Source organism: Genypterus blacodes, unplaced genomic scaffold (assembly GCF_046128005.1).
Source record: "Genypterus blacodes isolate CSIRO-AG114 ecotype Tasmania unplaced genomic scaffold, CSIRO-AGI_Gbla_v1 ptg000062l_1, whole genome shotgun sequence".
NCBI lineage: Eukaryota > Metazoa > Chordata > Actinopteri > Ophidiiformes > Ophidiidae > Genypterus > Genypterus blacodes.
Window position 1 is genome coordinate 207,466 of NW_027466874.1, and position 14,172 is coordinate 221,637.

The following is a 14,172-nucleotide window of genomic DNA, read 5'->3' on the forward strand; positions in this document are numbered from 1 at the left end:
ATCTCTTTCTTTCTTTTTTTCTTTTTCTTTCTGTCTTTCTTTCTTTCTTTCTTTCTTTCTTTCTTTCTTTCTGCCACGTACCTTTTCACAAACACTTGTTTACGAGGCGCACTTAAACACCTCTCTCTACACGCCCATCTACGCGATCTCTGGAATTCCCACAATGCAGCGCGGTAATGCAATAACATGGCGTCAATGGTAGCAGTTTGGAGCAGGGCCGTAGGATTAAAGACAAGTAGATGAAGAGGACTATGGCAACAACTGCACAATAATCTGAAATCAACACTTGAGCTCTCAGGTAAGATAACAGCGCTCTTTATTGAGGCAAATGTCCAATACGGTTATTCTTGTCTGGAATTACTTGCACGTGTGTTGCAAATGAGTGCCCGGATTATTTATTTCCCTTTAGCTAGGTTAGCCGGACAACCGGTGTAGTGGATTAACAAGTGACCACGTTATCTGGAGCCATTGGCTTGAATTCGACGCCACAGTCATGTGTTATGATAGATATCAGTTTGTAAGTTAAAAACTGATACTTGGTTATGTTATTTCTTCAAACAGGATAGAATTCGAGTCACTTCTAAAAAGAATTAGAATTATGCGCTCGTGTAAAACTTTGGTTAATCTGTTTGGTTTTGCAGAACACAAAAAGCTGGCTGAATTAGAGAACTAATTAATAAACTCAAGTAACAGAATAAATGTTTGGATATGACAAACGGTATATACTGTAACAAAATGTATACGTAGGTGTGTTCAATTTAGACGGCATTAAAATATTCCCAATATCGCTTCATATTTTAACTTAACTAAATGTTCACTATTTCTTTCAACTTTGAATCAGAATTGTAGCCCTTTTGTGGGTAAGCGTCACCTGCGACCACGTGGTAGTTTCTACATTTACCAACAGAACTTTAAACTAATTTTGAAATAAACATCTGCAAACGCCGACGCGTGCCGGAGAAAGTCACCATCTAACACAGTCACTATGTAATCCCTAACACCAGGCACTGAGGCTAATGGTAGCCAGCGGAGACGGCAAGCTAACTAACAAACGGACCCCTGCAAGTCACCGGGAAACTAAACCGGGTTTGGTTCGATAATCGGTGCACAGTTACGACCTTAATGTGTGTGAGAGCCTGTGTGTGTGTGTGTGTTTTGGGAGTTCTGTAATGGGATGTTTGTGTCCCTAAACGCCTCATTTAACTGAACTATCACTCCAGTCTTCTACTTAACTAACTTAGTTACCTGCTAAAAAGAGACAGCATTTGTCTTCTAACTCACGCGAAAAGAAGTTCATGAGTTTGTCATAAAACTCTGTAGAGGTTTATAACCATCCGCATTCATTAGTCAAAGACAGAATAAAGGTAAGTAAACATTAAAGTGCCTGGACCACATTGGAGCAGAGCCCGATAGTTTCGTTTGTTGTGAAACCTTTCTGTCATAACTGAGCTGATGGTTTCACTTCCATTTCTCAGCGTCAGACACCAGTTACACCGGTTTCACCAGCGCCACATTCACACTGCTGTTCCAAAACTGTTCCAGGATAAACTTTCAAGGAATTCTGGTCGACTCTTCAATGGCCACATTTATATGCGCTATATTGAGCTAAATTTAAATGCGCTCGATTACAATTCCAACACTCTCAAACTGACTGTGAGGATTAAGTCACAAACAAATCTTAATTTAGGATGCAACTATTCTGACACCAGAGTGTAGTTTAGATCTGCACCACCTGTCTCGCCGTGGGGCTTGACCTCATGCGGCTCTTGACCTCATGCGGCTCTGGATCCCCTCCAGCTGTGGACCCCTCTGCTCTATGGTCTCTGGCTGATCAGATACTCCTGGTCTCATAAAACCCTCCAGGGGCGTAAACCCACACCAGCTCCACTTTACTTTATAGGTGGAGACACATTTGGAGACGAATTTCAAAAAAATTCAAACAAATCAAGGCTTGTGATCATTTTTAGACATTAGTTTCAGCTCCACGTTTTCTTTATTAAAGCATTTCTAATGAGACGCAAACCAGCCCTGGTCTCTGTTTGGTGACGGTTGCAGCTGCAGTGTGTCGTACAGGACAGGAGATATTCAGTTTGTTTCCCTTCAGTGTCGTCATTCTCCTGCAGCAGCTCCTCTGTGCTGATTGTTGAGACAGGAGTCACTGCGCCCCATCTAACTGCTATGATAGGACTCACCCAAGAGACAATAACTGATTACATTACATAATGAGGCAACAGGTTTGTAGGTACTGAAATACCTATTTTTTTCAATACAATAAAATGTGATAGTCAATGCATTAGCCAATTAATATAGGAAGTGTGAGTGATGTCACGTGACCTCTGTAGCTCATTTAGGACGGAAATAAAACCAAGGATTTTAGAAGAGAAAACCTTTTCAATATTATAAATTATTTACTTTGATGCGGACCCTGAACGTAAATGTGTCTAATGTCTCAAAGTGGACACGTTTTTACTGTTTTACACTCAGCCTGGTTAGAAACTGTGATGTAATAACCTCTGTCTGTTGGTTCCAGACTTTCATTGGCCTGCCTCACTCGTCATCCTCGCTGCGGTGCCGTTGACCCCACCAGGGCCGGAGCAGGAGGGATGGATGAGCCCACCAGCCCAGAGAAACAAGTGAAAGCACCTCGCAGCGAGCCCAGAGGAGCCAAAGCTCTGTCCAGCAAACAGGCTCCGGCACATAGGGAGGGCCCCAGGACCGCCGGCCACAGCAAGGAAAACCTTGCAGCTCCAAAGGATGAACGGAATCTGGGCGTCCAGGGGGGTCGCGGGCCAGGCAGAGCCTCCACAGAGTCCCCCCAGGAGAAGAAGAAAGGGCGGATATGCAGGCCGCCGGGCAGGACCAGCTCCGGCGAGAGAGGCAGAGGGAAGGTGGCAGGACCACAGCAGCAGCAGCAGCAGCCGGGGAGCCAAGACTGTACGACCCCCCTGCCTGCTGAAAGGACTCCTCCAGTATACAGAGAGACCGCATCTCCTGTAGCACCTCGTACTCCTGGAGGAGGCCTTGTAGAGCAGGCCAGAGCCGCCCCAGCAAAGGACCACGGTGGGTTTACAACATCTAGTTTGGTCTCGAGCAGCTTCATCAAGTCTCTGGTCTCCACGGAGACAAACTTCTCAGTTTGATGGGGAATTGTGACAGTATGAAGTCTGAGATGTCTTAAATGATTTGGTTCACAGAGGGGCGTGTGTGAATGTGTCTTTTAAAAGGGAATTTCAATATTTCTATCAGTTCTGTTTTATTTGGGTGTTTTGAAGATGCTTGACAAAACCGGCTCATTAATTTTAAAAAACCAAAACATAAGCAAACTAACTGTTACTCTGCTGGAGGTGTGTCCAGATAAACTCTACCTGTGGTCGTGGATGATGTTGTAAATGTGCTTTGTGTGGTTTGTGTGTAGCTCTGATGGAGCTGAGAGCCGGGGACCACGTGCCCCTGACAGAGCAGCAGCTGGGCCTCAGGCAGGCAGAGGAGCGGCTCTACAGAGACTACATCCACCGGCTGGTCAAGGTAAGGCTCTGATCCAGCAGTATCTGTATCCACTGAACGAAGCTGAATTGAATTGGCCTCTCCTATTTTACAACAATCAAAAATACAACAACACAGACAACGGTGGACAGCTTTGCACATCTGAAGAAGCCCTGAAAGAAGACCTCTGGAGTTCTGTTGTGCCTCAGGGGTCGGCTGAGGTTCATTCTCTGATGCTGGTGTCTCTCTTGGTCTCCACAGCAGTCCCCCGAGTACCCAAACTATCAGTACTTATGCAAGCTCTGCTCTGTGCACATCGAGAACGTCCAAGGAGCGCACAAACACATCAAGGAGAAGAGGCACAAGAAGAACATCATGGTACGGGACTGTCACACTCTGCCACCGCTCTTGTCTCAGACGTACGTTTGAATTTCACTTATCTCACTGCGTTTTTTTCTTTTGACAGGAGAAGCAGGAGGAGAACGAGCTGCGTGCCCTGCCGGCGCCCTCCCCGGCCCAGCTGAGAGCCGTGGACGCGGCGGTTCTGGACACGGCCAAACAGCGTGGCATCTCCGAGGACGACTTCCAGGTCCGACAGGCGGTGGTCAGCAAGATGGAGGAGATCATCCAGAAACATCTGCCAGGTTCGTGAAGGCGCATCTACATCAGAACTTTGACGGAAGCATGTAGAGATGTTATACGTTTGACAAGAGATCAGTGAGACAAAGTGCGAGTGAGAATCTGATCTGATTTCCAGCGTGTTCCCTCCGTCTCTACGGCTCCTGCCTCACCCGGTTTGCCTTCAAGACCAGTGACGTGAACATCGACGTGGCCCACCCTCCCTCAGTATGTGTGCGCTCAAGCTCTCCACAGCAAAGTGAAGTTGTTCCAGCTGAAGTTCTCACCCTGAACCCGTTTCTTTCTCTTTGATTTGTTCAGATGACGCAACCTGAAGTTTTGATTCAAGTGCTGGAAATCCTAAAGAACAGCCGTGAGTACAAACCCGGAGTCTTCATCGCTGTCCTGCCGTCTTCAGTCTCGATTCGTTTTCTTCTCAGGCTTCAGATTGAAATGTCATTTACTCTTCGTCATGCTACTACTAACTTTAATGTGAATGTAGTTGATCTAAAGACACAAACGTCTGAACTCCCTCTGCTTCGTCTCTTTCGTCTCCAGCTGACTTTTCGGAGGTGGAGTCAGACTTTCATGCCAAAGTTCCCATCGTGTTCTGCAAAGATGTGAGCAGGTGAGTGTGTTTGGGTGTAAATGCTGCAGATTGACTTTATGTGATTGACATTGATCAAGATATGTGGATAGTAGTTTGAGTTTGGATGAGATCATTAGGGGAAGTAAAGAGTTCATTCTTCCTGTCTTCAGCTCATCAGTAGAACAACTTCCTTTTTAAAGTAAACACACTCGTGCTCTGTGGTTCTGTTTCCTGACTCCTGTGTGTGTGCGTGTCTGTGTGTGAGCAGCAAGCTCCCATGCAAAGTGAGCGCTGGAAATGATGTCGCCTGTCTCACCACCAATCACCTCGCAGCTCTGGCCAAACTGGAGCCCAGACTGGTTCCGCTGGTTCTGGCTTTTCGGTACTGGGCAAAGGTACAACTGACGGCAACGCCTGCTGTGTTTTAACTCCATTTTTCTGCGTGTGAATAGTGTGTGTGGTTGTATGTTAACGACAGATTTCTATGGAATGGCTGCGAACCAAGAACCATTATAGTAGATCCTGAGGTGGAAGTTAGTTATTCTTAAAAATGAATTGTTATATTTAGTCGATAGATAACTATTCAGTCTGCTGGTCTTGTGTTAACACCTGGTTACCACTAGATGGTAGCAGAGACTGAGGACGGTGCAGCAGACTTCAGACCAGAACACTGGATCAGGAGGTTCTGAGTCTGCTTGTCTGGTTTGAATGAATCTTGCAACAGGAAGGGGAACAAGATCAAACCAGAACACACTCGGATCCTCCTGATCCAAAGTCTTTAATATTTTGTTGTTATATTGATATATTGGACCAATGCACATTTTTTTAAATAAAAAGTTGAGTGAATTAGCGTTGATTTGAGTTTGTAAAGCCGTGATAGTTGAGTGGATGAATGTGAGGCTCTACTGCAGAGTGACAGAGCATCCTTTTCCTCTCTCTTCTTCTCCCGCAGCTCTGCCACATCGACTGCCAGGCTGAGGGCGGCATCCCTTCATACTCCTTCGCCCTCATGGTGATCTTCTTCCTACAGCAGAAGAAGGAGCCCATCCTCCCCGTCTACCTGGGCCGCTGGGTAAGAGCGCCACAATTCCCCCAGACGCTCTGACAACTCGTCTCTCAGCCCCTCTGCCAGCCGCTCCAATCGGTCAAAACTCCATCTTTGGTTTTCGCCACTTTCAGATTCCAGGCTTCAATGTGAAGCACGTGGACGAGTACCACCTGACGGGAATCACGCTGGAGAGGTTCGTGCGGTGGGAGCGCAGACCCTCCAGCTCCGGTGAGGGACGGGGGGACAACCGGCACGACTCCAGGGGCGACGGCCGAGCCAGAGCGGAGCAGAGCAGAGTGGACGACAATCTGTGTTCAGAAGGCATGGTGAGTGACAGGCCGACCAGGCGACACGTGGACGGTCTTTGTACTTCCTGTTTGGAGACAGGGCGTTAGGCTTTTAAAATTCTGTTACGTGTCGGAGGTTATATTGTGTCACATGTGGAGTCACTCCAACACTGAAACCTTTTTAAATATTCAAGCAAAAGTCGTCAAGCAGTCGTTCTGTGATCACGAGCCTCCTTCATGTCCGTCCCTCGCAGACCTGCCTGACCTTGGACCTGGGTCAGGGCGTGTCGCTGGGCCAGCTGTGGTTGGAGCTGCTGCGATTCTACACGCTGGAGTTCGCTCTGGAGGAAAACATCATCAGCATCCGCCTGAAGGAGCTGCTGTCCAGGGAAGCCAAGAACTGGCCCCGCCGCAGGCTCGCCATCGAAGGTTAGAGGTCACGCTCGGCTCGTAGGTTGGGAGCAGAACCATGATTTGAACATACAACCATCCTGCACAGGATAGAATGATGCAGTTAAGCCACGGGTCCCTACAAGCCAGAAGCACACATTCCACCACACATTTGGCAACTGACTCACACACACACGTGGTGGGTCGACTAAAAGATCGTTTTGCAGAATTCAGCTTTTATTCCAAAATCCCGTCGTACTTGTGCCCACGGAATCACACGACAGTCGATTCTTGTTAACAAACGGAGGACGCAGCCGTCTTTGCTTCCCACTCGTGATCTAATTGGTCGTTCCCCTGCTCGCCCATCGACAGAGTCGGTGGGATTCGCGGAAGGTCGGAAAGTGTGGTCTTGTATTTGCCCGTGGCTTAAGCAGAAAACGTGATTATTCAGCCTGAAAGAAAGTTGAAAGTTTGCATGTGGACTTCATCATGTCTTAGGGAAAATCCTTTATTTTATTTTTTTTTAAAGATCCTTTTGCCCTGAAGAGGAATGTTGCACGCAGCTTAAACAGCCAAATGGTCTTCGAGTACATCCAGGAGCGTTTCCGTTCAGCTTATAAATATTTTGCTTGCCCTCAGAGGAGGGGCACTGGGGGGCGCCAGAGAGCCAAGAAAGCTAGCGGGCAAGGCACCAAGTCAGACGGGCAAGAGAGGAAGGAGGCGGCGCCGCTGGCCAGCCAGGAAGATGAAGACTGGAAAAGTGAGAAGAGTCCCAGCCCGCAAAGGGGTAAGCGGGAGGATGGGGAGGCCCAGAGCGATGAGGAAGGACGGTCAGAGCGTAACAAGAAAGAGGACGAGAAGACGTTAGACGCCAGCTTTGCGGACATGGCGCTCGGTGACGGGAACGAACCCGCCGTCGCCTCCAACTTCTGCCCCAACGGACTGCTGGACAGTGACGGGGAGGACGAGGAGGACGACAGCACCTCAGAGAGGGACGGCCCGGGTGGACCGGACCTCCTGCACTACGTGTTTGATAAGATGATCTTCACCGGCGGGAAGGTAAACACGCAGACACACTCATCACATCCAGAGCTGACAGACAGAGTTAAGTTTCACACGAGATGAAGGTAAAGTGGAGAAAAATCTCACTGCTGAGCCTTGATTGGTCCACAGGGTCTGTTTAGGTCGTGTTCCAAAGCTCTGATCTGATCTCGACCCCCATGTGACCTGTAACTCCACCTGCTCCTCCTCTTTCTGCTTCTTCAGTCCAGTCAAATCAAATGTATATATTTATAGGCCTCCATTCATAGAAGGAATGGTGAGGAACCCTGCATGATCCTTCATCATAGGAACACACACCATGTATCACGTTTTCATGCTAAAATATTGTGACAGGCGTAAACAGAAGTCAGTGAAGCTTTGGAGGCACCTGAGATGAATCCGCTCAGACGGCCCCTAAACACAGAACACGGGGAGGCTCTGCTGTCTGACGTGGTGAAGGTCCTTTCATGTGTCCACTCTGAACTTCACCCCCGCAGCCTCCAACTGTCGTGTGCAGCATCTGCAAGAGGGACGGACACCTGAAGGACGAGTGTCCCGAGGACTTCAAGAAGATCGAACTCAAGCCTCTGCCGCCCATGAACGATCGCTTCAGAGAGATCCTGGACCGGCTCTGCCGGTTCTGCTACTGTACGTGTGCAGCTCCTCCTCTTCTGACAGCTCAGAGGTCCTTCAGCATGTTGGATGCCCAGTGAGAGATGTTGATGTGTTGTGTCCTCAGATGAACTGTCACCTACTCCTGTTGAGCAGCAGAAGAGAGAGCAGATCCTCGTGGGCCTGGAGAGATTCATACGGAAGGAGTACAACGGTGAGCCTTTACCAAAAGTCCATCAAATGATCTGTTGTGGCCCCTTTGTCAGGTCACAGAGACACACGGCAGCAGAAGGACGGTGTGATTGTATATAATCATTAACCTCAGTTAGACTGAAGCAAGATCAGAGGACACAAATATGAATCCAACTACAGACTAAATGCAGATGTGACTGTGCCCTCCCCTCCAACACCAGATAAAGCTCAGCTGTGCCTGTTTGGCTCCTCTAAGAACGGCTTTGGTTTCCGTGACAGTGACCTGGACATCTGCATGACCCTGGAAGGTCACGAGACGGCCGAGGTAAGAACGGAACAAAACGAAACAGCTGTTTGAGAAACGTGTTTACATGTGTGTTTGCTCTGTATGAGCGTGACGGGATCTTAAGTCCCCTGCAGCACTTCCTGTGTTTCCTTCAGCCTCCAACATGTTTTAAGTATGAAATTGTTGTTCTGTCGTTTTCTGTTCATCAATCAATAATTCCCTTTGATCAAACAGAGGCTGAACTGCAAAGAGATCATTGAAGGCCTGGCCAAGGTGCTGAAGAAGCATGCAGGTGCCTCCTCTGCTCTCTCAGCAGACATACATACATCCAGTGTGTTGCTTTGTCGGACACAGAATCAGACCTTGTTCTTCTTCTGCAGGTCTGAGGAACATCCTGCCCATCACCACAGCTAAAGTGCCTATTGTGAAGTTTGAGCACAAACAAAGTGGCTTAGAAGGCGACATCAGCCTGTACAACACACTGGTGAGAGGAACCTCCAGACACCTTCACCCCCGAGAAATATCTGACTGAAGAATGTTGCGTTAAGTTAGTCCTGATGTTTTCCTACAGGCTCAACATAACACCCGGATGTTGGCCACATACGCAGCTCTGGACCCACGGGTGCAGCTCCTGGGATACACCATGAAGGTCTTTGCAAAGGTACCAAGAGCACGGCAAAGATTCAACTCTAAAGTCCAGTAAAAGGCAGAAAGTCGTTAGTCAGAGTCCTTCATTCGTGTGTGTGTGCATGCTTGTAGCGCTGTGACATCGGCGACGCCTCCAGGGGAAGCCTCTCGTCCTACGCCTACATCCTGATGGTGCTCTACTTCCTGCAGCAGAGGCAGCAGCCCGTCATTCCCGTCTTGCAGGAGGTACGGTCCTCTCTGTCCCGTCCAGTCTCCTCCTCCTCTGTCCCGTCTCCTCTCTGTCCACATGTCTAACGCTTCACACTTTTGTCTCCATTGCTGATGTCTCCTCAGATCTTTGACGGCAGCAGCGTCCCTCAGCGGATGGTGGACGGTTGGAACGCCTTCTTCTGTGATGATCTGGAGGAGTTGGTGAGTTTTCTGCATTCTGAAACGCACAACTGCACAACAAGAAGTGACAAAGAATCTACAAGGAGTTTTGATTTAACATTTAGTGACGGTTGCTAGGAGACATTGTCACATGATTCTTATGAAAGGTTGCTTTAGAAACGAGCAACATGTGTATCTTCTTTGACCTCCTACTGCAGCGAGGGAGACTTGGATTCACTCCACACACACACACACACACACACACACACACACACACACACACACACACACACACACACACACACACACACACACACACACACACACAATATGTCTGTCTCTCTCGGTCACAGCTGCTCAGTGTCTTTCTGCTTATTTACACCAAGAAGTTACGGAATTTAGTGTAGTGAGTGTAGAAGCCGAACGCAGCACAGAACTATAGTTTGTGTTTGTCGGAATGCACTTTTGTATTAACTGTGTGCGTGTTTGTGTGCTCAGCGTCGTCTGTCAGAGCAGCAGCAGAACACGGAGTCGGTGGGTGAGCTCTGGCTCGGCCTCCTGCGCTTTTACACAGAGGAGTTTGACTTTAAAGAGCACGTCATCAGCATCCGCCAGAGGAAACGACTCACCACCTTCGAGAAGCAGTGGACCAGTAAATGCATCGCCATCGAAGGTGACCGCCCCGATCTGCTGCCTGCTCTCCATCCTCTGCTGCTCTCTTCTCCTCACTCACTCACTCACTCACATCTTCTTCTCCTCAGATCCCTTTGACCTGAATCACAATCTGGGTGCTGGAGTTTCCCGCAAAAGTAAGTCATTTAAGAGATGTTTCACCCAAATAACAAAGATTCCTGCTCATGGAGGCGAGGCGCTTTGTGTTTAGATGTTTGTTTTGAAATGCAAACCACCTCTTCTTCCTCCTTTTCAGTGACAAACTTCATCATGAAGGCCTTCATCAACGGCAGGAAGCTGTTTGGAACTCCATACTACCCTGCACCCGGCACTGACCTGGTGAGTGGCTCGCGTCCTCATCAACTCTCTGCTCTGTGACGAAGACCATCTTATTGTTGCGTGTTTCTTCTTCGTCTCTCTGCGGCAGGAGTACTTTTTCGACTCCAAGGTGCTGACGGACGGCGAGCTGGCGCCCAACGACCGGTGCTGCAGGATCTGTGGCAAGATCGGACATTACATGAAAGATTGTCCCAAAAGACGAAGGTTCTTACTTTAAGTGATGGAAACGTCGGCCTGGTGCAGCTCTTCACGCATACAGCCTCACTACATTTGTAAGTGTGTGAGATTTATTTATCTCCTCTTCTCGCCCTTTCCCCAACAGGATGAAGAAGAAGGAGAACGACAAAGAGGAGGAGCTGAAAGAGGAGGAGCGGGAGCTGAAGGACAGACGCTGTTTCCAGTGCGGGGACATGGGACACGTGCGGAGGGACTGTCCCGAGTACAGACACCTCAAACAGAGGGCGAGCGGCGTTCCGGGTGAGCCTCCGCATGCGTGTTTTAAGGAGGAGCACATGTAGAAATGCTGGGTGACGGCACTTGTGTTGATCAGCACTCAGTTGAAGTAAAAGGATGTTACTCTTTTTCCCCAGTTCCTCACATGGTGCGATCCATAGTGAGCTCCCAGTCCATCCCCATCCCACAGGCAGCAGCGGAGTGTGCAGGCAGGAGCAGGCAGCCATCAGAATGTGTGAGTACAACAATACGACAAGGAACAGTAGTATGAGTGAGAAGAGTAGTATTAGTAGCATTTATAGTAGCAATACTGCTAACAGGAGTTATTGTTTTATTTGTATTAAACCAAGTTTCTGTTTCTGACTTTAATATAAATGTGTATTTCTTTGTCTTGTGTTCGATTGGTAGTCTGACAGCCGGCAGACTCCGCCCTACTCTCCTCAGTCCGCCCCCGGCCCTCAGAGCTCCTCCCCTCAGCCCTCCCTGAGTAAGGTCTGTGCTGCCGGGCCCCCCAAGCAGCCGGCTCACCCACAGGTAGCTCTGTCCCTCTTCGGCTTCCCCCCCTCCCACCCGGGCCCCTACCACCCGGGGGCCCTCACCGCACTGGGCCTCCTCCCCCCCCACCAGTCCCAGGGTCCGCCTCACCACCCTGTGCACCTCCCCTCCACCTCCTGGCCCATCCACGGCCCGGTGCTCCCCGCGTCCGCGACCGCCGCCCCCTCTCCCCCGGGTCTGAAGTTCCCCCTGCGCCCGCCCGCGGGGAACGGGAGTCCCACGGGCTCGGGGGGAAACCCCGCCCCCATGAACCTGAACGACCCCAGCATCATCTTCGCCCAGCCCGCGGGGAGGCAGCTGAGCCTGGGGCCGGGCCGGGACGCACACTGGCACAACCACCCGGGGGCGCTCATGGGCAACGGCACTGTGGTGAAGTCAGGTACTCACTGGGTGAACTGGGTCCTCTGATCGCCTCACAGGCCAATGATGCACCTGCAGTCTGACATGTCATAATGTTTGAGACAAATGCATCTGAACTCTGTCACTGACTTTGTTTATTTGTATGATTAGACTACAGTAGATCTGTAGCCCATAGAAGAGACACAACCAACATGTAGCAAAGCTTCCTGAAGCTTCTCTACTTACTGTACTCAGACATTTGGGCCCCATCATTTGAAGCAGCTGAGAGGATGTGGTGCTGTTATACATGCAGGCTGTCGTGAGGACAAATAGTAGAAGAAGAACATAGATGTGACAAGGTGTTTACAAAGTACCCCATTATTGCACAACACAGTTCTAAACGTGAATCCAGGAGATACTTTGAGCTTTTATTGTGGAGGGCAGCCATAAGGGTCTATTCAAAGACCTACAGAGCTGAAGAGAACAAACATCTACACAACAGAAAAGTCAGTGATCAAGTACAACATAATTTTGATGATCTTGATTATCACTCTCCAGTCAGTGCAGGTGGCAGTGTAATGTGGTGCTGCTTCATAGAGAGCCAAAGCTCTGTGTAGACGGTCAGTGTGAGCGGTCAGATGATTCACTGGTTGGGGGTGTGTGAGCACAGCACCTGCTGGGATTGACGCCAGTTTTACGCAAAAGCAAATTCCAGTAAAAGTCAACAAAGTTCCGCTGCTAAATGTTTGTGATTAAAGATGTGAGTGAACAAGTTTTGTGATGAAGATGAGCAGTAAACACGGAGCAGCTCTCCACCGTTTCAGGGCTCAAATGTGTCGCATGTTTGAGCACTGACACTGCAAATGTTTGGACTCTAAACTTGGTTTGCGTAAAGCTGAAGTCGGTGTGAACCCAAGCCGGTCAGAGCTGCATGTGGTGCTGATCCTGTCTGTGTCCAGTCTGGACCAGCATGAAGGTCCGTGGTGTTCCTATACTGAACGTCTCGTCTGGTCTCTGCAGATTCGGGACACCCCGCCCAGTTTGTGGGTGTGAGCCAAGGCCCTCGCCTGTGGGAGCACAGTAAGACGCCGCAGTACGCCCTGTCCCCGCCCTGGCCCTACAGAATGCCTCAGAACTTCATCCAGCAGGGCAACGGAGGCTACCAGCCCGTCAAGCCCTTCATGGCCCAAGGTCAGTCTGAACTCAAGCATGTTTACACACAAGGCTCTCACACACAAACTCAACGACTCAACAAGGATTAAATGGATATGGGCTCACCTGGTTCTGACTCTTAACATGTGTTCTTGTGCCTCTCCTCCAGGTTCTGTAGTGCATCCCAACCCAAACTTCCCTCTGGTCCCTCACGTACGGAATCAAGTCAACATGAGTTTTATCCAACAGAAGAAGTGAACCTGCGTCGCTTTTTATTTAGATTTACGGTCAGTAAACATAACAAAGCTACTCTTTGCTTCATGTGATCACCGGGATTTTTAAAACTGAATGAATTTTATCATTTTTGTACAGTTTTTATGTTTTTGTTTTTTTTGTGTCATTACATTGATTTGTGATACAAATGTCAGATATTTTAATACCCCCATTTTTGCCGGGGTCCAAAATAGTGTTTTTATTTTATGTGTAAAGTAAGGAGGGAAAAAAAGTAAACCTTTATTTTTATTAGCTGTATTCATACTTTGCTTGCCACAGAACAGAGGCTTTGAATAGACGAACAATCTAACATGTCCCATTAATGATGTAGTGCCAAAACAGCAGAGCGAGAAAAAGGAAAAAAAACCTAAACTCCCATGAAAAAAGTCCAAAAAAATAATAAAGAAAAAAGCAAAACGACTTTCTGTGTGTTCGTGTGTGTTTGACCTGCATCTATGCTTTAAAAGAACAGGCGGTGATGGTTGCTAGGAGACGGCCAGCTGGCAGTGACTGCAGACAATGTAATCAGACCTGCTTATCTGTTGAAAAACATGAATTATGGATTTTAAGAACAGTTCGACCTGGGAACGCACATACACAGGATCTGACCTCTGACCCTGCTGGGGTCATTTGAGGTCTCCACTGTGATGACTCGTCCCCACACTGCCCTCCTCAGTGAACGCAGTAGCTCTTATGAACTGTAGGAGGCGCCTGTAGTTCACCTGGAACAGAAACAAGCAGAAAAGGTTAGAATGTTTCCAGAAAGAACAAATTCAAACTCAAACATGTGATGTGATTTATTTGTGATTATTTTCCTGACAGGAAA

General features: G+C 48.7%; 1 protein-coding gene across 1 annotated transcript; it reads left to right on the forward strand.

Annotated features, from left to right (window-relative positions):
- The first annotated feature begins 122 nt into the window (after positions 1 to 122).
- On the forward strand, positions 123 to 13,785 carry tut4 (terminal uridylyl transferase 4). Its single transcript, XM_076154440.1, has 30 exons — positions 123 to 298; positions 2,531 to 3,060; positions 3,416 to 3,525; positions 3,745 to 3,861; positions 3,950 to 4,127; positions 4,241 to 4,329; positions 4,423 to 4,474; positions 4,660 to 4,729; positions 4,959 to 5,085; positions 5,643 to 5,762; positions 5,870 to 6,064; positions 6,280 to 6,454; positions 6,945 to 7,474; positions 7,954 to 8,104; positions 8,196 to 8,282; positions 8,482 to 8,585; positions 8,781 to 8,838; positions 8,927 to 9,030; positions 9,118 to 9,207; positions 9,306 to 9,419; positions 9,528 to 9,605; positions 10,062 to 10,236; positions 10,325 to 10,372; positions 10,492 to 10,574; positions 10,663 to 10,778; positions 10,897 to 11,051; positions 11,165 to 11,262; positions 11,436 to 11,961; positions 12,942 to 13,112; positions 13,243 to 13,785. The coding sequence occupies exons 2-30, from the start codon at positions 2,604 to 2,606 to the stop codon at positions 13,329 to 13,331; spliced, it is 4,467 nt and encodes a 1,488-aa protein (XP_076010555.1). The 5' UTR covers positions 123 to 298; positions 2,531 to 2,603; the 3' UTR covers positions 13,332 to 13,785.
- Positions 13,786 to 14,172: the final 387 nt, after the last annotated feature.

What these genes read in the sequence shown, in the direction of transcription:
- tut4 (XM_076154440.1), top strand. Translation starts at nt 2,604, where the DNA reads ATGGATGAGCCCACCAGCCCAGAGAAACAAGTGAAAGCACCTCGCAGC. An exon ending in CATCCAGAAACATCTGCCAG is followed by an intron (nt 4,128 to 4,240) that starts GTTCGTGAAGGC and finishes TCTGATTTCCAG; the next exon opens with CGTGTTCCCTCCGTCTCTAC. An exon ending in CATACGGAAGGAGTACAACG is followed by an intron (nt 8,283 to 8,481) that starts GTGAGCCTTTAC and finishes CTCCAACACCAG; the next exon opens with ATAAAGCTCAGCTGTGCCTG.